General features: G+C 52.6%; 10 protein-coding genes across 10 annotated transcripts; 8 read left to right on the top strand and 2 right to left on the bottom strand.

Annotated features, from left to right (window-relative positions):
• Nucleotides 1-990: 990 nt before the first annotated feature.
• On the top strand, nt 991-2943 carry RHO25_009252 (uncharacterized protein; the record flags this gene model as incomplete). Its single annotated transcript, XM_023600798.1, has 4 exons — nt 991-1273; nt 1329-2343; nt 2413-2498; nt 2558-2943. 4 exons carry the CDS (start codon nt 991-993, stop codon nt 2941-2943), a joined length of 1770 nt encoding a protein of 589 aa, XP_023453183.1.
• Nucleotides 2944-3504: 561 nt separating this feature from the next.
• Nucleotides 3505-4911, bottom strand: RHO25_009251 (uncharacterized protein; the record flags this gene model as incomplete). Its single annotated transcript, XM_023600797.1, has 2 exons — nt 3505-4747; nt 4808-4911. 2 exons carry the CDS (start codon nt 4909-4911, stop codon nt 3505-3507), a joined length of 1347 nt encoding a protein of 448 aa, XP_023453186.1.
• An 810-nt stretch (nt 4912-5721) lies between these two features.
• RHO25_009250 (uncharacterized protein) lies at nt 5722-7262 on the top strand (the record flags this gene model as incomplete). Its single annotated transcript, XM_023600796.1, has 4 exons — nt 5722-5814; nt 5874-5952; nt 6013-6072; nt 6133-7262. 4 exons carry the CDS (start codon nt 5722-5724, stop codon nt 7260-7262), a joined length of 1362 nt encoding a protein of 453 aa, XP_023453187.1.
• Nucleotides 7263-7618: 356 nt separating this feature from the next.
• Nucleotides 7619-9418, top strand: RHO25_009249 (uncharacterized protein; the record flags this gene model as incomplete). The annotated part of the gene is made up of 1 exon (XM_023600795.1): nt 7619-9418. One exon carries the CDS (start codon nt 7619-7621, stop codon nt 9416-9418), a length of 1800 nt encoding a protein of 599 aa, XP_023453184.1.
• Nucleotides 9419-10058: 640 nt separating this feature from the next.
• Nucleotides 10059-10709, top strand: RHO25_009248 (uncharacterized protein; the record flags this gene model as incomplete). Its single annotated transcript, XM_023600794.1, has 3 exons — nt 10059-10093; nt 10146-10500; nt 10566-10709. The coding sequence occupies 3 exons, from the start codon at nt 10059-10061 to the stop codon at nt 10707-10709; spliced, it is 534 nt and encodes a 177-aa protein (XP_023453185.1).
• Nucleotides 10710-12115: 1406 nt separating this feature from the next.
• YPT7 (Rab GTPase ypt7) lies at nt 12116-12852 on the top strand (the record flags this gene model as incomplete). The annotated part of the gene is made up of 3 exons (XM_023600793.2): nt 12116-12199; nt 12251-12674; nt 12743-12852. 3 exons carry the CDS (start codon nt 12116-12118, stop codon nt 12850-12852), a joined length of 618 nt encoding a protein of 205 aa, XP_023453190.1.
• A 1263-nt stretch (nt 12853-14115) lies between these two features.
• On the bottom strand, nt 14116-14841 carry RHO25_009246 (uncharacterized protein; the record flags this gene model as incomplete). Its single annotated transcript, XM_023600792.1, has 1 exon — nt 14116-14841. The coding sequence occupies one exon, from the start codon at nt 14839-14841 to the stop codon at nt 14116-14118; it is 726 nt and encodes a 241-aa protein (XP_023453191.1).
• A 1571-nt stretch (nt 14842-16412) lies between these two features.
• On the top strand, nt 16413-17369 carry RHO25_009245 (uncharacterized protein; the record flags this gene model as incomplete). Its single annotated transcript, XM_023600791.2, has 1 exon — nt 16413-17369. The coding sequence occupies one exon, from the start codon at nt 16413-16415 to the stop codon at nt 17367-17369; it is 957 nt and encodes a 318-aa protein (XP_023453188.1).
• A 784-nt stretch (nt 17370-18153) lies between these two features.
• Nucleotides 18154-18859, top strand: RHO25_009244 (uncharacterized protein; the record flags this gene model as incomplete). Its single annotated transcript, XM_065603167.1, has 2 exons — nt 18154-18198; nt 18248-18859. The coding sequence occupies 2 exons, from the start codon at nt 18154-18156 to the stop codon at nt 18857-18859; spliced, it is 657 nt and encodes a 218-aa protein (XP_065459239.1).
• Nucleotides 18860-19466: 607 nt separating this feature from the next.
• On the top strand, nt 19467-20987 carry RHO25_009243 (uncharacterized protein; the record flags this gene model as incomplete). The annotated part of the gene is made up of 1 exon (XM_065603166.1): nt 19467-20987. The coding sequence occupies one exon, from the start codon at nt 19467-19469 to the stop codon at nt 20985-20987; it is 1521 nt and encodes a 506-aa protein (XP_065459238.1).
• Nucleotides 20988-21108: the final 121 nt, after the last annotated feature.

The raw sequence follows: 21108 nt of genomic DNA, 5'->3' as shown, positions 1-21108 counted from the left end.
GACTGCAGACTGCTACAAATGTTTCATGCCTGAGGCAAATATCCACCGGCCTGGCTTGGCATCCAGGTCTCGGTCCCTACCATCTCCGCGCACCTCCGCGCTCTGCAACATCATCACAAGGACGACCAGATCCATCGTGGGGCTGAAATGTGGTTCACTCAGGCTGGAACGCTTCTGATCTTTATGGGTGCGACGTTTTGGTGTGTCCCAATCTCGCCATTACCTCCTTCAGGCGAACGAACTACTTTCACTAGTTAGCGTTCGGGATCACGACTTCAGCTTTGTCTCCGCCATCTTCAAAGGCTCAAAAAGATGTCCCCAGACTTTTGCGTCGATGACGACCTTCACGCACAGGCGCGAAGCAGATCCGCGTCCGCCATCACAGGATCTGCCGGGCTACGGATCGACACGTGACGGTCAACATGCCGGAAACACAGCCTGACAGCTATTCGCAATCTCAATCTGGCCGCCCTAGAGAAGTATCACACGGGGACAATAAAGGCAAAATTTGTTGAAAGCACTAGCGGTCTTGCGCATTGTATAGCGCTTATGCCTTCTTCGGGCATCGCTGTTCGTCCTATTTTGGTCTACCAATGAGCTGAAGATTTCTTTAGGGCTGCAGTGGCAGCTCGTCACTATCGACATCGTACCACAGACCCTCACTATGTCCTTCAATGAATATTGATGACCCAACGACCACATCGGGCGAAGTGGATGTCGAAGAATATGTTGATGTTTTCGACCCTCGCTAATTAGCACGTCTTGGGGCGCTACTTCCAAGGGTCTGGGCTCATGGGTTTCCATGCACCCATACAGGGATTCATCACTAAACACGCACATGTCAGTCCGCGAAACACCGTGGCAGTACAGCCTCAAGGATCGATGCCGATGCTGAAGTAGGGAGTAGAGGGTATATCAGCGCGCAATGGCGCTTAGTCCGCCGAGGTAGGTCATACGCTCTTTACATTGTCGTTCACTCATCTGGCAAATATGCCGTCCACTCGTTCGTTGATCTTCGGCCTAGGAGCCATCGCTGGCAGCTACGCTCAGCAGCAAACCGAATATGACTACATTATCTGTGGTGGAGGCACGGCAGGATTGGCTGTGGCGAACAAGCTCTCTGAGGCAAACAACACAGTCTTGATTGTTGAAGCAGGGGTCAACGGTTCGACCGCCTCTTGGTCATACAGGAGCACACCACAAACATATGCAAAGGGTCGAGTTCTCGATCTGCCAGCAGGAAGGACAGTTGGAGGCAGCAGTCAAATTAATGGTAACATTGTGTCGCGCCAATTCAGTTTAACTCAAGCACTGACAAAGGTAAACAGGCAAGGTCTATTCTCGCCCTAATGCCCAATCTATCGATGACTGGGGCCGAGTCAACGATGGAGACTGGTCGTGGAACACCCTGCTCCCATTCTACAAGTCTTCAGAGACACTTGATGTTCCAAGTGAGGACCTTGCAGACGCAGGTTACACATACAATCCAGATTATCATGGCACCTCTGGACCTCTCAATGTCTCTTTTCCTGCGCAAGGTACTCGAGCGTACTGGGAGCTTCTGAAGAATGCTTCTGCGGCCTTTGACATCAGTGTCAACAGGGATTTCAATGGTGGCAAAGCGGAAGGCCTTGCGACCTACCCAGCAGCGTTTACCATCAATGGCGAACGTGAACAGACTCGAGAATCTGCCCGCGAGGCTTACTACCTGCCAATTGTCGGTCGCACGAACCTCGAACTGCTCGACGAGACAGTCTGTCTCAGAATCGTATTCGCCGATGCTCAGGGCGAGAACGCGACACTGACAGCAACCGGCGTTGAGATTGCCAACACCAACAACCAAACCACCATCACGGCGAGGAAGGAAGTCATTCTTGCAGCAGGTGTCTATCGCTCACCAGGTATTCTCGAGTTCTCAGGAATCGGCAACAAAGCCCTCCTCGCCAACTACAGCATCGAAGCCAAAATCGACCTTCCTGGTGTCGGAGAGAACCTTCAGGACCAATTACAAGGAAACATCTACTACGAGCGGGTCAACTCATCCAACATCACCTTTCCTTCGCCCGTTGGAGACGAGATCACAACTCCATATCTCATCCACGCCACGTACGAGCAAATCTTCGGTGATGATGCGGGGGACTTCCAGGAGAGGACAAACAGCTCGCTGTCCGAATACGCCAATACCATCTCGGAAGGTATCAACGGCACTCTCAGCGCTGACCAGATTCTCAACTCTCTCCGTGTTCAATATGAGGCTATTTTCAGCACTCTCATTCCTTCCGTCGAGATCTTTTCTGGTCAAAGTTTGAACAGCACACACTTGAATCTTGAATTCTGGCCTCTGTGAGTATTCCTTGCATGATCTTCATCGCGTCATCGATATCTGTGTCCTTCATCTGACTCTATTACCAGGATTCCGCTCGGTCGCGGCAACGTCCACATCTCAGGTGGAAACCCAGAGCGTGCAGGAGATTCTCCAAACGTGAACGTGAACTGGGGTAAGCACTTTCTGGCAGAGCACTGTGCCTCAATCTCTTGCTGACCATCATCGTGGCAGGCATTCTCGAATTCGACTGGGAAATGCTCACAGCATCTGCCCGCTTCGTCAGAAACATGTTCAAAACCGAAGCTTTCGCCGCCGAAGTCCAGGCCGAAACTCGTCCCGGCTTCAGCAATGTCTCCGAAGATGCAAGTGATGCAGAGTGGAAAGAATACTGGCAAGACAACTTCCGTGCTGGATGGCATGGCGTCGGAACTGCTGCTATGCTACCCAGAGAGTGGGGCGGTGTGGTGAATACGAACTTGACAGTCTATGGTACTGCTAATGTTCGAGTTGTGGATGCTTCGGCCATCCCATTCCAGCTTGGTGGTCATCCTACGGCGACTGTCTATGCTTTGGCCGAGAGGGCTGCAAGCTTGATTGTTAATGGTACAAGTGGTTGAAAGCTGGATCATTTCAAGAATATTTGATATAGATATGGTATTGTTCTAACTTGTAGCCGTAGTATATCACGTTCTGTACGGAGGATCCTCCTTCCTTCCGCGCCTCTGATTTCGCCTCCACACTTGCCCTGTCCGCTGATTGTAACGCTCTGTGCGATAGAAGAAATAGCTGAATGCCATTCCCTTTTGGCTTCTAGTCGTTCAGCGTGAGTCCAGATATGCACTGAGGTTTGCAATGTGGTGCGACTGGATTGACCCAATCCCGCAATGTCAAGCAGCGAATTTGCTCCTGCGCTGATTCAGACATTTCATTATTCCTGGACTGCTTGCCACTTCTCGCGCGGAAGCCCCGTATGCTGTTCATGATTGTCGTCTTCGGCAGAGACATCGATGAATTGACCGAGTGGCAGCTCCAAATGGTCCGGCGTGAGGATTCGGTTTGTAGGAAGCAGTAGTGGCCACTGGCTGTTGACCGACCGTGGCTCATCCAGTAGCTCTTCGATTGTCTCGAGTCCACAGTAAGCTTCCACTGTGTGTCTGATTGTGAAGTTCTGCCATTGCCTAGGCGACTGATCTCGATTTGATCCTGGCCAAGGGTCCATTGACCGGCACATTGACTTTAGTGTCCATCGGGAAGCCGTCGACCACGATGTCCTTTTGGAAGACCAGACAATGCGTGCTCCCGCCATAATGGAACATGCCCATTTCCTGTCCTCTCTTTACCCTCTGCCCCTTCTTGATCGTGAGTTCGGTGGTGCTGACCTCATGCAGCCCCACTGCGATGAATGCCACAGTGCCAATGGCAGGGTCGTCAGCTTCGATAACAATTACAGCTCGCGAAGAGAGGCACGACATCGAAGCCATACAACGCTCCACTTCCAGATGTCCAGTCTCCACAAGGCAGTACTCCTCCGCGAATCTCGGCACAGCAAAGTACGTTCCATCGATCCGGTAGCAGTGCCGAACGACTCCTTGCACAGGCGCATGCCAGCGATGGTACGAGTACTGGCTCAGGAACCCCTGATAGACTGTCCCTCCTTCAAACTCCATTGCCAAGTTTCGATCGTCAAACATGTCCACCAAAGAGTACACAGAGCCCTTCATCCAGAACTCATCTTGCAACTTCACCCCTCTTACCAAACTCAGTGGCATACTCTCGCAGGCATTCACAATCGCATCCTTCTCTTGACAAACTGGCCTCAACCCATCTCTGAATCGTCTTATGAAGAACGCATCCCAGCTCCCAAATCCATAGAACTCCTTCTCCGCATCACATTCAAACATCTCCTCAAACTTCAAATTCGTCCCCACCGCCTCATTCGCACTCCTCACCAACTCCCCGAGACACCCATTCTCCTTTGCCAACCAAGTGTGCAGCCCAACTCGACTCTTCTCATTTCTCAAGTAATGATACCACACCATCAGCAACTTCTTGACTTGTCTCGCAACTTCAGCATCCGTGAATGCCGCATATCCAGAAGGAGTCAGAACAGCGTAGTAGAACATGTCGTTGAACGGCAGGCCACTGGATCCCATCTTCCAGCTTGCCGGCGACCAAGGCGGAGGTTGTTGAATGTACCGACTGAGGAGTTCCAGCATATGATCATAATCGCGAACATTGACATGACCTTCGACGTCGGGCTTCAGAGTCTCTTGCCACATTTGACGGAAATGCATGTGTAAGCGGGGCCGGCTTTCGATGAAGTTCTTGAAGTCCGCGACGGCAGGGTGAAGCTGATGGGTGTCATGATGGTCTTCGTCATCATCGTCCGTATCCTTCTCGTTGATAGATAAGGCGCTACTACTACAGTGGATTCGTCAGTATGCTGCTGGGAATACCAGTTCGTGAAATGGAAGTTCTTACTCATCGAATCGAGTCTCCCTAACTTTCAATGCCTGTTTGCGTTTACACCTTGACTTCAAGGCAAACTTGATGCTAATCAATGGAGTACACAGCCACGAAGACATGTCTGCAACAGTGAGCGTTAAACCAGCGAGAAAGTTTCGGAGGCTGAAATGCAACCAAATCGAAGCAAACAAGAGAATTGCGACAACAACCTCCCGCTCAGGATTCGCAGCAGCATGAACGTAGATATCACAAATTGCTCACTTCCAAGCACTGTCCAGAAGAGGAAAAACGAGCAACGTCACGGCGTATCGGAAGTACCCGCTTCACGTTGAGGATCAGCATGAGCCCGCTGCTTCCCCGAACGATGTCTCTGAGCTGCAATGTCTGAGACCATTGCGACAGCAACGTACCGTCCTGCACTGTTGCACAATCAAAGGCCCTGCCACCCTCGATCTCGCATTGAATGTCGATCCAGAAGTTTTCCATCGCAGAATAGATCGTGAGATGCCATTCGTGGTAGGCGCAGGGCCAGCTGCATGTCCGAGAGTCCAACGTCACCCTTCATCTTACACTCAGAACATCGAATATCATACATCGTTAGAGCAATTCCAGACACGCATGGCGTTGATCGCATCGTCATTGAGGCTCAATCCTTGCGGAGCCGCAATGGACCCCGAGATGCGACTCGATCACAGGGTGCGAGCAACACGATAGCCCAGCACGTCGCCGATGCATGCTCACATCATCATACTCGCTGCAGAAGTTGATTGTATGCCGTGTCGTCACCGTCAAATTATGATGCGTCTCTAAGATGAGGTCATGCCATGATGTAGACGCGCTTGTGGTGCTAATACCATTGTGTGCTGCTTCCAGGTAGTCCAATATCAAGAAGTGGCTCAACATAAGCGTCAACAGACTTACACGCCAATATGAGCTTCATGGACGAGAAGCATCAGAGCCCTTCGAGCTTTCGAGCATCAACGTTATACATCCTACTCTGCTGCTGTGTAGCAAGCTTTAGTGTTAGTCATCCGCCTTCTCGATGCAGGAGACGACAAATGAGCTGACATAACCCATGCAGGATGTTTTCACATATGCAGTGCTGCCACCAGTCATTCCTTTTGCGCTTCCAGAAAAGGCTGGAGCCCCACAAGACCAAGGTTCGTGATACTGGCCTTCCGCTGCAACAAGACGCTTTACTAACGTCTAGCCAACAAAAGTGCAGAAATGGGTCGCAATATTGCCAGCAGTCACAGCAGGAGCAACAGTGCTGGCTAGTCGTAAGTCCGCAATGCCATCAGTACGTGGTAGAACGTTGAGCAGTTGACATTCTGGCACAGCGTTCGCCGGTTGGATGGGAGATCACTGCAGCCGAAGGAAGCCACTGTTCGTGGCAGCGATTTTCTTTCAATGGGTCGGCATCGCACTCGTTACTGCCGGTCAGCACATCGCGCTCTGGATCTCTGGTCTCGTTATGTTCGGAATAGCATCTGCGGTCGTATGGGCCACGAGCCTCGCGCTCATCATCGATCAAGTTGCGAGAGAAAAAGTGGCTCAGTCGTTAGGGTTTACAGGACTGAGCCTCTCCCTGGGCATCTTCTTGGGCCCTGTGCTCGGCGGACTGATCTACGAACACGCGGGACATTATGCAGTATGGGGTACTGTCTTTGGCGTTTCTGTGGTGGACCTGCTGCTGCGAATGTTCCTTATCGAATCGCCAAAGGCCATCGTTCCAGGAAGGCACTCCTCGCCAGCACATCGCTTCGCGGCGCTGCAGCTCTTTCGTTCGCCGCGAATGGTCTGCGCGTTGTTGGGGGCATTCGCGCAGGCAACAATTCTGACTTCCTTCGATGCATCGCTCACCATCCACGTTGGCAAAGTCTTTGGGTGGAAATCAACGGCTGCGGGTCTGCTGTATCTGGCCTTTTGCCTCCCATCATTTGCCAGTCCGGCGATCGGCATGCTTGCAGACAGGTTTGGCGCAAAGCTCGTGCTCTTCGTAGCATTCCTGCTTTCTACGCCGGTACTTGCGTCATTACAATTTGTTCAGACGAACGACATTTCAGACAAAGTACTGTTGGTGGCTCTGCTGTTGCTGCTGGGAGCATTGCTTGGCTCGACCATTTGTGTCTTCAGCGCCGAAGTCAGCCATGTCGTGAGCGAGATGGCTGAGCGCACGCCGGGCATATGGGGACACAATGGGGCGTTTGCTCAAGCGGAGGCATTGTGGTGGGCATCGTATACCCTTGGACTGGCAGTGGGTCCTCTATGGGGAGGTTTCGTTCAGGATGCTGCTGACTGGTCTGTGTTGAGTCTGTCATTGGCCTTGTTGAGTTTGGTCGCGTCATTGCCAGTCATTGTGTTCGTTGGCGGCACGTTGTCGTTCGGTACCAGGCCAGGAAGGACAAGAGATGCTCCGTCAGGTAACGGCAGTTTCAGTAGTACCGGTATACAAACAACAGACGTCTGAAAGAGTGGCAACGAGCATTCCCTGCGTATGTGTCGTAGGTGGCGGCTCAACTCGTGCTGCGTCGTGAAGACATATGGTAATGGTCACGCTTGCGAGACCGGGACGTTTGGCAGATGCAGATCTTGGCCGTCCCTTCGCGAACCACACAACAACATCTGTACATCGGAGATGTTCTGCAGTGACGAGACACAGCAGCTCAACTCCAGTTGCTGCAATATAAGATATCCATCTGTGGTCGAAGGGGGGGTTTCAACGCCTCCAAGGTGAAAGAGTCGCAGCGCAAAGGTTCCAAAACCACAGCCAAAGGCAAGCCTCGCAATCGTTGAATCGGCAAGAAGAGCGGGAACTCGATCAACATGGCGCCTTTGATGGACTGCGAGCCAGGCCTACAACGAGACCAAATCGATCCAAGCCAGCTCGAGAAGAAAATTGAACATTGCAGCATTAATCTAAGTCCATACCATGTGGACAAGACGGGTCTCGAGTTGGTTTCCGAAACACTTCCGGGACTGCTGGAGAGGCAGGTTGGGCTTACACCAGATGCTCTTGCAATTGACAGCTACGAAGGCCAATGGACCTATTCGCAGCTGCAGGAGGAGATGCTCAGTCTCCAGATTTATCTCCAAAACCATGGAGTAGCAAGCGGCGCCCGAGTTGGCATCTTGCTTCCACTCTCTGCGCGAGCCGTCATGGCAATTCTCGCAATCATGGATATCGGAGCAGCTGTGGTGCCAGTAGACCTTCACCATCCTCCCGCTCGGCAGATGACCATCTTTCACGAGTCGAATGTGGAGCTTGTTGTGTCGGATAAGAGAGAAAGCATGCTCGAGGATTTCAGGCAGGAATACTCTGTAATCGACTTGAGTGATCTGAAAGCGGGTGGTCAAGAAGGACGTGGACCGACAGGCACCCATGCTGGCCCTTTGCCCAGCAATGCCAGCATATCTTCGGCGCAGCCTCAAGCCGATGCATACATTGCGTTTACATCGGGCTCCACCGGTGTTCCGAAAGGGATTGTTCAAAGCCACGCTGCGATAATCACCATGTGCAAAGCCATGGTAGCACCGTTGGAAGTCCAGGCATCTTCTCGAATCGCACACGTTGCACCGTACGTGTTCGATGTTGCAATGATGGAAATCGCATTGAGCTTCGGTACCGGAGCAGCGCTTTGCATTATGAGCAAGAGAGATCTCGTCATGCCGGAGCCCGGAGAGCTGGAGGAGAATCTGAACCGGTTCAAGATCACGCATTTCACGTTGTCGCCAACGATGCTGAGATCGATCAAGGTCGATTCGGTCCCCACTATGCGAATGCTCAGCGTTATGGGTGAGCCGCTGGATCGCAGGGCTGTGAAACTTTGGTCTGTTTCACGAAAGTCGCAACTGCGACAGATGTGGGGATGTACTGAAGGCACGATCTTGCAATCCATCACCCCACCCCTCCAGAGCCACGATGAGCCGCAGAATATTGGCTCCAGCCTCTATCGCGTATGTCGGCTATGGATCACAGATCCGGAAGACGTGGACGTCCTACGCGAGGATGGTGAGGCTGGCGAGCTTGTCGTAGAGAGTCGTGCGCTTGCAAGTCGATACATCAACCGGCCGGACCAGACAGAACGCTCATTCCTGGCGAACGTGGCGTGGAAAAAGCCCTCTTCGGACACACGATACTATCGTACTGGTGACCTGGCCCGCAAGGAATCCGATGGGACTGTCACCTTCCTCGGCCGCCAGGACGGGCAGATGACTATACGTGGCGAGCGAATCGAGCTGGGAGAGATTGATTATCACATCGAGCAGGCGGGCTTGCTCCAAGGGCGAGGTGACTGCTTTGCCGAGTTCGAGCCGTCGACTCAGACCATCGTCGGATTTGTCTGTGGCCATGCGCGGGAGCCCAGCGTGAGCGACAGTCCACTTACGCTCATATCTTGGGAAGATGCAGCGGTGAGTAAGGAGGTGCTGGGGGAGACCATGCTCAACCTCATTGAGGAGGGTAATCTGGCCCCTCAGATGGTGCCAATGTGGTGGTTCCCGTTGGCTGCGAGGCCGTTGACTATCTCGCACAAGACTGATCGAGCAAGACTGCGAACCATGATGGGAGAGCTATCGCATGAGCAGTGGACCATGTATCGTGTCGTTTCCGAAGACGCTCTTTAGCCCAACTGCCATTCATTCCAGCTGATGAGGACGTATTCCAGCTGATGAGGACGTATTCTGATGATAAATCTTCATGGTGCCTGCCAACGTTAGTGCCTCACAATGCGCTATGCGTCTGTGTCACTTGTCTTGCCCATGTCAAGGTGCCAGTCATCCTTCCGACAGCAGTTGTGGTTTCATAATAGTTGCTACCAGGGTGGAGATGAGACGAGATGGAATACATCCCGGTGTGCCAGACTTGTGTAGGTGGATGGGCAGAACAGAGAAGGAGACACGAGGGTTGCTAGAGACGCCAAGGCGATCCGGTGATGCCTTAGGCAGCAAGGCTGAACTCGACACAGTGCAAAGCAAAGCGACAGATACGAGCAAAATAGCTGGTCCCGAAGTCCGACTAGAGGAGTATGTCCCTGTTGGCGTAATACTGCATTCGGCCGGAGATCCCAACCAGACTAAAGTAATGCTGGTGATAATCATCCAGACATCGAAACAGCCGCCCATGGCGAGACACAGCGTTGCTCGGGCAAGAAGCGAGATATAAAGAATCTGTCGTCTTCCGTACATTTGGTCGGACGCTCAAGCATTCAACTTTCCAGTCACTCATTACTCAAGCATTCATTCCTCACTCATACACTCCTTCAAGATGCAATTTTGCGTTCTTGCCCTCGCTTTCGTTCTGTACGCTCTCAGTCGCCCGGCGTTCCAGTGACTGTGACTGACCCGGCAACAGTCCATTCGCTTTGGGCTATCCATCCAACAGTGGCTTCGAAGACAGTGGCGCCGACGTTAGTGGTTCTGGAGGAAGTGGCTCAGGAGACGGTGGTTCGGGCAACGGAGATTCTGGCAAGGGCGGCAAAAAGCACGACAAGAATGACGATGTCGCACCCACATCATTCTGCCAATGCTACAGTAAGATTGGCGTCGACTCTCTTCTGGGTTTGGTTGATCAAGAAGCTGACATTCCCTGCTTGTGCGTACCAGTACTGTCAGGACCTGCCGCGGACGGTCCAACCAAAGATCTCTGCCCTTCCTTCTCAGGAACATTCACAGATGAAAAGAACTCGGACGGCAACCCCGTACCATGGGTGAGTGATCCACGTCTTGAGCCGAACAGGCCACGTCGTACTGTAGTCGCTCACACAGAGAACAGTGTGAGAACATTGGCACGAGTCAGCTTGCATCTTTCGCCGATCAATGCCGCACAGCAGGCGTGGCTGGGGCTACCTGCTGCGACAAGGGCATGCCTTGGGAGAACTGCCCCAGCGATGGGAAGTATGATCCGAATGCGGAGTAAAGATGGCTCGGGGCTGTCTCGCCTTTCTCTTCTCACCGCGGCCTGTATACGGAGCATTATGCCTCTGTAGAAACAGATCTTACCACTTCTGATTGCCGGGCACATAGCTGAGCTCCATTTCAAACCACATACGGATTCCTGGGCACGCTTCAGGTCTTGCCGTCGTCGTTATTCGTGCCTGTGGTTGACAATAACACTTGTTGCACGTTCAAACCCGTTTATTCGGCATCGGAAAGGGGTTATCTTCCCGCTGATTGTCCCTTGCGGGCATGTTCGTAGTTGGGAGGTCTCAGCACCAAGGTGAAGTGCGACCGTGTGATTCTGATTGAATGCTCTGGACATGCTAGGACAAGGCGGAGACGCGAACTCGCGCCGTGATCCAACCTAATGTTACACTAACCTAGAAGAAGGGCTGCCGTGCTTCAAACAAAGCTTACATCTGCGGCTGAATCGGACATTGCATTGGTAGATGGCATGCCAGAACGACGAAAGGAAGTGCGCCAGAATACAACCGGAGGTCAAAGTACTGTCGGCTTCTGGCGGGTTAGTCAGCGTCTTGACACATTTCATCAGTAATCACCATCTCGTCCTAATTCCTGGTGCAGACGAGAAGCATGGGAAATGTTTGATATCGAACGGCGGAAGGCCGAGCCATATGATGTTCTGCGCGGAGACATGCGTGGTTATGCAGTGCGTCTGCCAGTAATGTCCACGTTATCCAGTCTCCAGACTGCGGGGAACAGGGCTCAGTTTTGAACCGATTGCAGGCCTCATGAGAGCTGTATTGGCAGCTCAACGCTGATGAGTACGCAGATCCGCCTGCTTATAGTCCTCCACATGTCTTTCTTGGCTCCGCACTGCTGAATCGAATCGATTATTCCAGGACAGGTGAGAAGAACCGCATTTGCACTCGTGAGATTGAGCGGTCTTGCCAATTGAAGAGTCCGACATCGCAGAGCTCATTTGCTGCAGAGATTCTTGTGAGAGTTCCAGCGCGTGGTGGTGCAGGCAAAGCCACGTAGGTCGAAGCATGTGACGGTGAGGTTGAGTCTCGACCTTTGTTGGGAGATGCAGACGCAGGAACGCACGGGGCGTGCCTCGCTTGGCATGTACCGAAGTGGGGCCGAGTTGAGCCGCATGACCGCAACAGGCGTTGTCGACGACGTCGATGCTCGAGCTTCAGCCAGCCAGCCTCTCTGCATGCCGTCTGTCTTGAACTGTCCACAACACCACCCCATCCACACCGCCGCCACTGCCGTAACGACACCTACACCTCGTGGACCTTCGACACACCGCTGCCCCACTTTAGAGTACCTCGCGGCGAAGAGCGCTACCACAAACAGTCTCCGCGGCAACTGTCCTGCGATCCGTCAACACATCCCCGCTCCGCCGCCTACACCGCCGCTATGGCGTCGCGCAAGAAGATTCTGCTCAAGGTCATCATCCTGGGAGATAGCGGTGTTGGCAAGACCAGTTTGATGAACCAATATGTATGATTCATTCACACGACCTCCACCGCATCCTAGTCTAACCATACCCAGGTCAACAAGAAGTTCTCGCAGTCCTACAAAGCCACCATCGGCGCCGACTTCCTCACCAAAGAAGTCCTCGTGGACGACCGCCTTGTGACGATGCAACTCTGGGATACCGCTGGCCAGGAACGCTTCCAGTCCCTCGGCGTTGCCTTCTACCGCGGCGCAGACTGCTGTGTACTCGTCTACGATGTCAACAACGCAAAGTCCTTCGATACACTCGATTCATGGCGCGACGAGTTCCTGATTCAAGCGAGCCCCATGGATCCTGAAAGCTTCCCCTTTGTGGTCTTGGGCAACAAGGTTGATGTGGAGGAGAGCAAGAGGATGATCAGCACCAAACGGGCACAGGCGTTCTGCCAGCAAAAGGGCGGGATACCATATTTCGAGACGAGCGCAAAGGATGCGGTGAATGTGGAGCAGGCATTTGAAGGTAAGCCGGACATTCGTACCCATGCGGCGTGCATGTGAAAGTAGAACACACACTAACACACCCCTCAGTCATCGCACGAAACGCTCTCGCCCAAGAAGAATCGCAAGACTTCAACCCCGATTTCCCTGAGACAATCCCCATCAACATTGGCGAGAATGAGCAAGGCTGCTCCTGCTAGAGTTCTGCTGCATTCGTGTCAGTGATTTGGGGCGGTCTTGTGCCTGTCTTGCTATCGATCTATCAATCATCATCATACCCTGGTCTTGGTGCCTACTGCATGGGAAATGGGAGTTTACGGAAGCGAGCTTTGTTGTGTCCTGCGATATGCTTGAGATGCGTGTGGGGAGGAAGAAGCAATTGGAGGATTTCATTGTACATCACGCGCGAAGATACTGAAGAGACAGATGAAGCATACGTGAATACAGAATGGGAATGCATTTTATGAGTACGAGAACTTACATCAGTGATTCCGCAGATTCATCAAACGGCCTGCCCGGGAGAGGCACATCGTATCTGTGCTTATTCGTGAGCGAATCTCATCCAGTCTTATCATAGAACAACAAAACAATCGCACTGGATCCTCGATCTCAACGGAGAAAGCCAAGCCAAACAAATACATCTCAGTTTGAGCCTCAATGTTCTCTTCAGATATTGTGCCGGCGCTCCAGCTAAGCGAATTACGGCCAGACCGTTAGATCAAGCACGCTCATTGCAAAGATGCGTCAGCACCATCAAGATTAAGCCTGGTCCGAGAGATACAAATCACTGATCTTTGGGCAGAGCCAGGGACCTCAAGGCACAACGAAAAGGGAAAAGAGACAGGTACTGCTCGAAGACCACGGAGGATAAAAGTGGCAAAAGAGAAGCAAAACAATCGTACTGGATCCTGAGCCTCAGGGTCGACGGCAGCGTGCGACATAACAGAATGTTGTTTGTCGGCGGTGACCTCCGGCCCTTGATTGCGCCAGCATTTTCCGGAAATGACTTATGAGCAGACCCGCTAGACCAAGCACGATCGTTGTCAGTCCGCTGCAAAGGAGTGAATATGAATCTTGGTCTGAGCTATCTGAACTGAGGATGCCGCGCGTTGGTTGACGAAGCACATGAAGAAATTCGAAGAGCAGAAGTTCGTCGAAGTCGATATCGTAAAGGTTCCAAAGTGCACTTCGACCTACTCTACACGTGAAATCTGGTATCTCGGCAGCAATGTGGAAGTGAAGCTTGCTATACTACGGTTATGTGGTGAGGACAAGAGCAAGCTGCGAACGTAGCCTCACTGAATACCCTCCAACCAATTCAGTACCCTTCCGCTACAAGGAGCTAACAACAACTTCTCGCATCGGGACGAGCTCAATGATTGAGCCTAGTGGGATGCGCATGGTACCCACCCACTAAGATTGGCCATAAAATGCATTCTCGCTCCCCAGAGGTCTGATACGCTTCAGCGTCGGTCACCTTTCACATCGGAAGGAAAGGGATGACGAGAAGCATTAGGTCCCGGCAGTGATGTATGAAGTCGACTGCTGCTCGATTGCTGATGTGGGTTCGCGGTAGTCCTCAGCGCCGTGTAGTGCGACGGCGGAAAATGTAAAGGCGCTCGCATCGGAGGAGGCGGGAGAACCGTAGCGCCAAGTACGCCGTTCTGCTGCTGTTGGCGCAGTGAGGAGAGATCTGATTCAGCCTCGTTGGATGAGATCGGCTTGGGGCCAGGGTAAGGCGGCAAAGCAGACGGACCATTCCTTCGCGCAATCTGTGGCAGACCAACATTGCTCGCGACGTCGCGATGCTCCTCCTCCTCACGTGCCCTCTTCTGGCCACGATACTGCCACGAACGCTCCTCTTGCACCAACTGCGCAGTCTCGTTCTCATTCTCATCCTCCACCTTCACCCTCACCTCCCCAGCCGGCACTTCACGCCGGGAAGCACCCTCGCCTTCGCCAGCGTCTTCAGCGCCCCTCCTTTCCTGCCTCTGCCCATTCCTCTTCTCCCAAGCATCCCTCATGAACTGTTCCCTCCTCAACTGCAAAGCCTGCTTTTTCTGAAGATGCTCCTGGTGTGCGTCGAACTTTTTCTGCAATCTATCCCGTTCATACGCAGCTTGGACCCAGTGCGGACCGGCTTTAGAATAGTCTGGAACGGGCTGATAGTCGTTGAGATCCTTGGCCATTGTATCGATACACCGGAAAAGGTTTATGCGCGAGTGGTTGGAATAGCCTTACGCTGGAAGTGCATGCGATGCTTGCAAAGTGTTTGTGTGTTGGAAGATGTGATCGTTCGAATTTTCTGGAGTGCAGACATTAAATTCCGTTACTTTCTATGGTCGAGCGAATACGCGTGGGGCATTCTGCTGACCACAAACTCTATTGGGTTCGGTGGAGCAAGTGAAGCTGCATAATTCAGAAAGTGCCATTTGTCGGCGCTTCGACTCCTGCCTCACCATCTAAGCGCAAGATCGTTACAGACGTTCTTGCCTCCACTCTTCATTACGGTCATAGTTGCCTTCGAAGCCGTTCGGCATGCTTTCTCCGTCTTCATGTCGTGCAGCTCTGCGGCCTCGTTTTGATTTTCCTTCAAGGCTAATATTGATGCCCTACAATACAGTGCAGGTACCGGCGCGAGGCTTGCTAATCCCGAGTCTGGGAAGTTCGTCAGCCTCAGGCGGTACTGGTGCAAATGATAACTCTCCAACTCTCCTCCAGAAACTTTCTGCCTCAGGCGACTTCCGACAGATGATGGGTACCACGATAAAGCTCTGTCGCTTGCTTTTCAAAGCGAGTACAGGGCCAAGTCCACGGCAGATATGGGTACTTGAACAACGTCGCAGACACTGGTTGCTTCAGTTCTCAGTGCAAGCTTGTGACCTTGTCCTCGTCCGACCTGTGCAGCCACCGGGTGGGCACCATCCTCCGAAAGCACATCTTTCAAGACATCTCGACTGTCGCTCCGGAGTCGCAATGTTCTTGGTCAATTGCACTTTCACAGGTAGCCGGAAGCACATACTGATCCAGGCAAGACTGACTTCTGATAGGCGGTGCGCCGCCAGAGCCGAGATGCGGATCATGCTCGACATTTGTTCAGAACCACACAGGCCTTGACGAAACCAGTTCGAGACGCAATTCAAAAGCTGCAGCAGTCTCTGTCATGCCGACTCACTCGATAGCACTGGACATCCAGGACTCGTGGTGCCGCGAGGAACATCTGCACGCTGTCATCGCGAGGCCAATGCCTCTACAAATCAAGTCTTGCCGCAAATGGCTCGACTTGATCATCATGACCGTCGACTCCAGATTCTCGATTGACCAGTACGACCAAAGGACTGAAACCCCAGATTTCTCGGTTGCAGTCGAGACCATGAACAGGTGCGGTCAAGCTGTGCAAGAAAAGCAATCTTGGCAATCTCGGATGCGGTGGCGCCGGTGTTCTTTGCGGACCTCGGCGCTTGTGAAAGCTCAAACTTTCATTGGCCACTTCGCCAATGCCTTCGCTTCTTCCTTCTCCTCACTCTTCACGATCTACGGTTCTGTCTGGCGAAATGCCTCGATTCGTACCGCCCGCCGTGCAGAGAACACGGCTCGTACAGAACTCGCATACCCGTATAGCCAGTAGGTGTTATAATATCAGTCACGATGGCTCTCCTCTTTGCCCGCCCCCCAGCATTCACTATTCTTTCTCTCGACAAAGGACCTTCGTATATAAAGCGAAGCTTTCCGTGGCGACCTAGACACTCCTCCGATTACAATGCCTTCACGTAGGTGCCTCACCACCGGGACTGTACTGGCTCTGGCCGCCTCCGTTGCCCAAGCCCAACTGGGGAATTATTCCACCATCAGCAATGTTTCTAGCTCGGCCTGCCCATCGGAAGGAGGTGCACACATTATTGTTGCTCGAGCGTCAACGGAACCTCTCGGATATGGCATTATCGGGGCCGTCAAAGACCTTGTTCTCGAAGCCGTACCTGCAAGCAACGCCGAGTATGTGGTTTACCCAGCCACATTAACAGACTACTTCAACTCAGAATCAGATGGTGTCCTGGGAATGAAGGAATTAGTTGAAGCCTATGTCGCACAAGATTGCCCAAACAATGCTCCACTTGTTCTCATGGGCTACTCACAAGGAGCTCAAGTTGTGGCAGACTACGTCTCGGGCCAGAACGTGGGCGTCTTTCCATACAACAGCAGTCTTGCCGAGCCCGCACCGGACAACGTTCTTTCAAAAATAGCAGCGATCATCACCATGGGTGACCCGAGTATCAACATCACGAACAACCCAGCACACGTTGGAAACTCGACCAAGCCAGGATTGTTCGAACGATTCGGGAATGCAACCAGCATCTTCGAGACAAGCGGCCTGGACAACAGGACACAGGCTTACTGCAACGCTTTGGATCCATACTGCGCCAGCGCCGGCAACTTCGACAACATCACTGTCCATCTGGTGTACGTCCAGGAGTTCGGTATGCAAGCACGGGACTTTGTCGTTCAAAAGATCGAAGAATGGTATGGAAGCAGCACTGGTACTTCGAACGGGACTGCGAACGGCACTTCGAATGGAACGACATCTGAGGGCGGAACAATGTCTGGAGCATCCGCGCCTTCGCCTTCTGACAGTGCTGCAAGCAGTATCCGAGACATGCAGGCGAGCATTACAGCGGCACTGCTGGTAACGATCGGTTTTGCATTTGCCTACGCCCTATAGGCGATCAGAGGCTCTACAAGAAATTATTGATGAGCATACGGGTTTTATTTCTATTCCAGCATGGACAGGTGCCTAGAAAGGTTCTCCAAATCGGTGTACACGGGACGACAATGAGTGGATACTCGGAAGAGCATGCTCAATGGACTTCTAATGGGCGTAACGTTTCATGAGATTCTGCGGACATTTGCATCTCTGAGTGCAGGAAAAGAAGCTGCTTGCCGGAGTCAGCCCGCAGCAGTCCTCACGGCGAAGATCCAGGCGAGCTGAAAGACAAGCGTCTGAACTTGAGCAGCAATTTATTTCCTGGAGCCATCCATCAAATCAAAGAGAATTTCAGACCCACCTGCCCATTCTCCTGCTAGACTGGTAGGTTTGCGTATCATTCACTGACACCACAGCCTACGCTTGTCAAATTACATGGAATTGTTCGTTGAGTTGGAGCGAACAATGGCACGCCTTGAGTACAGCGTCTAACAGCTAACAAATTGAGAAGTACAACTCCATGCTGGCCATTGGAATGCCCAGAAATCTCTGGTCCCCGCACAATTCACCAGTGTGTGGTCTCATTCACTTCTGAGATGTGTCATGATTGGTAAATGTGCCAGCAAACTGGTGCCTCACACTTGTTGAGACCACAAACATCGCCCATCGCTTTTCCCTTTGACTACAACAAAACACATTGCAGTGATCAGATTCGGTCAAGAACTTCTTGCGTATCACGTAGCACACTCGGCTACCTTCCTTACGATCTAACGCCATCGAGTCTATTGCACACGAACGCAGAATGTCTGATCACGAACAAGATCGGGAGGAGTGGCAGGAAAATGGGGTGAGTGCTCTGCGTCTTGCACTTTTGTGACATGACTGACAGTACTGAGTTTGACTACGACGACCCACTGATCTCTCGGGAAACCCTCGATGCCTTCTCCCAGCCTGAACCATATGACTACGACTCGTTGCTAGCTCTGCAAGCTCCCATGGCCCCATCCTCATCCATTCGGACATCTCAGGCGATTGGGAATGTTCCTGGGTCCCCGAGGCTCCGATTCAACGACACACGGAACAATCCTCAGCCAACCTCAGCTTCTTTCCCCAGTGGCAACCGCCCCACGATCACAGTCACGCCCGCTATGCCATCGAACCTACAACCAAGTGCCTCCAGCACATCGAACAACGCCTCTTCTTCAACCGCTTCACAAGGCTATACCATCATCCAAGTCTGGCCCGCAAGCGACGGCATAGGCAGCGCTGCGACCCATCCTCGCTCCACTCGAAACGATCTGTACTTCGAGCAACGCCTCGCCAGAGCCTGGATGGCAGAGCAAGGCATTCCACTCCGGCCAAACGTCAAGTACAAACTCGACCGTCTGCCAAGTGGATATTCGGGGTGGTTGCTAGTGAGCAATACTGGGAAGAATCAATGGCGTGAGTGGGCGAGCATGATGTGCAAAGTCGTATCGGATATTGTTGATGGACTGACTGGTGTTTAGTTACGATGGGACATCCTTCTGGTAAGGCTTTCGGCACTTTCACAGAATTGTGGGTCCATCTTAGGCAGCTTGCTACGACTGGTAGTGCATCTGGATGTGGGTGCAGGCTTTGTGTTGGCTCACAGGAAGCGGTGCCGAGAACGTGAGCGAAGGCGTCGATGGGTTGCACATCGAACGCCGCGAGGCGCAATTTGCGTTGGCTCAGCCGGCGGTAACACGCAGCTTCTGAGGCTGAGCTTCAGCTTCCAACATTCTGCGACTTGTCTTGAAGTGGTCCCGTACAGCTCCCCCAAAACCAGACACAGTCCAAGCAGTATTCAGATCACGACGTTCGAGGTGTTATGCCAAGAACGAAGGCCCAAAGAGCAGAGGCCTTGGCTGTTCAGTGCAACCGCGGACGTCAAAGACGCAACAGAGGCATAGGAAGAGGAATATTGAGAAAACCGCCGTCGACAGCTTCCCTTATCAAGCACTTCCCTGTGGCGGATACATAAGACTACTGATCGTAAAGCCTTCAAACGAGCGCGTCGCGCCATTGGACTGTAAGGTCGAAGTTGTGCCGTGCGACGAGCATGCCAATTACGCGGCTCTATCGTACACCTGGGCAATGCAGAATGGCGACAACTCGCTTTGTCGCGGGATCTTTGTCCACAACAAACATGTTGCTATTCGCCGCAACCTCTTTGAGGCACTTCGCCGTCTCCGACTTGAGAACGAGATCCTACGGATTTGGATTGATGCTCTTTGCATTGATCAGGGAAACGTTGCTGAGCGAAATGATCAGGTCTCGAACATGGCTGCAGTATACAAGAATGCCGCACGAGTAGTGGCTTGGCTTGGAGAAGGCGTCTTGGCCGAAGATCGTGCCATGTCGCTGCTTCTGCGAGAAATAAGAATCAATCTCAACGACAGACCGCCTCCCGAATCGAGTCGTGGCCTGCAGACGTCTGGGACATATGCCGGACCGCCGTCCGGTTCAGAGATCATCAGCCTGGAGCACTGGGTCGCTCGCGGTCCTTCTGCCATGAATTTGTCCGATTTATCGTTACGTCGTTCATGGAATTTTCGCCGCACGCTTCGGATCTTAAAATTGTTCTTGCGCCGCAGGTACTTCACAAGAAGATGGGTTGTGCAAGAGATCTCGCATGCCCGGAACAACACTCTCGAGCTTCGATGGGGCGTCTACACTTTTGTGAACCTGAGCCAGTTCCTGGAGGTTATGCACGTCTTGGAGGCATCCCTACTCACCACAAGCCAAACGCTACACGGTAGTGACCAGAACATTCACAAGTGGACATGCCGGAACCTGCGCGACTTGAGCATGTCTCTGACCTCCATACTTTCTTGCGCGACTGCACCGGCCCCACAGCTGCCCACCCTCTTGGCCGTTTGTCATTCTCTGGAGTGCTTTGATCGCCGCGACATTTTGTTTTCGCTCATCAGTATTGATCCATTATGTAACATCCAGCCCGATTATCGACTCGACGACTTTGCAGTCGGCGTTAGGCTGACGCAATATATGGTGGCCAACGAGCACCTTGTGAGCTGGTTGCTTTCTCTTCGGGAGCATCGTAATGCATCCAAAGCTCCCTATCTCTCTGGCCTGCTCCCATCCTGGGGACTCTGCCTCACCGAAAAGCTCGTGCCCACGCCCATGGAAATTGTCCTTTCCGAAAGTTCGAATGAGATAAGAGAATCTATGCAATGTTCGATCGATACGAATCGCATACTGACGTGCCGACTGCGATATCTCGGTACTATACACGAGAAGGAAACTCAAGGGAGGAGCAGAAAGCTCCGCGCCATGGTTCTGCACGAGGGCACCCATGTGATGCGGAAAGCTAAATTGGGTTTCTCAAGAGTCGGGCATGGGATAAAGCGCGGAGATGTTATGTTCACCTTGCCAGGGGTGGAAAACGACCACAAGCGTGCTGTACTGGTGTTGCGCTACGAAGGTGGTGGATCCTCTGGAGATACAGCGTTCTTCCTAGCGGCAGTTCTCTGGACGGGTTATGAGTCCGTCGAGGTCGATGGGGTATATGCGAGTGGACCTTCCAGGAGGCTGCTCCATAGCATAGTCAACGACACAGAATGGCCGAGGCCCGAACTAACTTTGAGGATCAAGTGAATCTTCTTAGCAGCAAATGGCTCAGAGCAGTGTCAAGAACGGACGAAGCGCAGAGCTTCAACCAAGCACGGTAGCACAGTCGATGGCCTGAGATGAGCTGCACCGACCGTGGCCAGGAATG

This window comes from Cercospora beticola, chromosome 6, assembly GCF_033473495.1.
Source record: "Cercospora beticola chromosome 6, complete sequence".
Taxonomy (NCBI): Eukaryota; Fungi; Ascomycota; class Dothideomycetes; order Mycosphaerellales; family Mycosphaerellaceae; genus Cercospora; species Cercospora beticola.
This window is presented reverse-complemented; position numbering and strand designations above follow the sequence as displayed.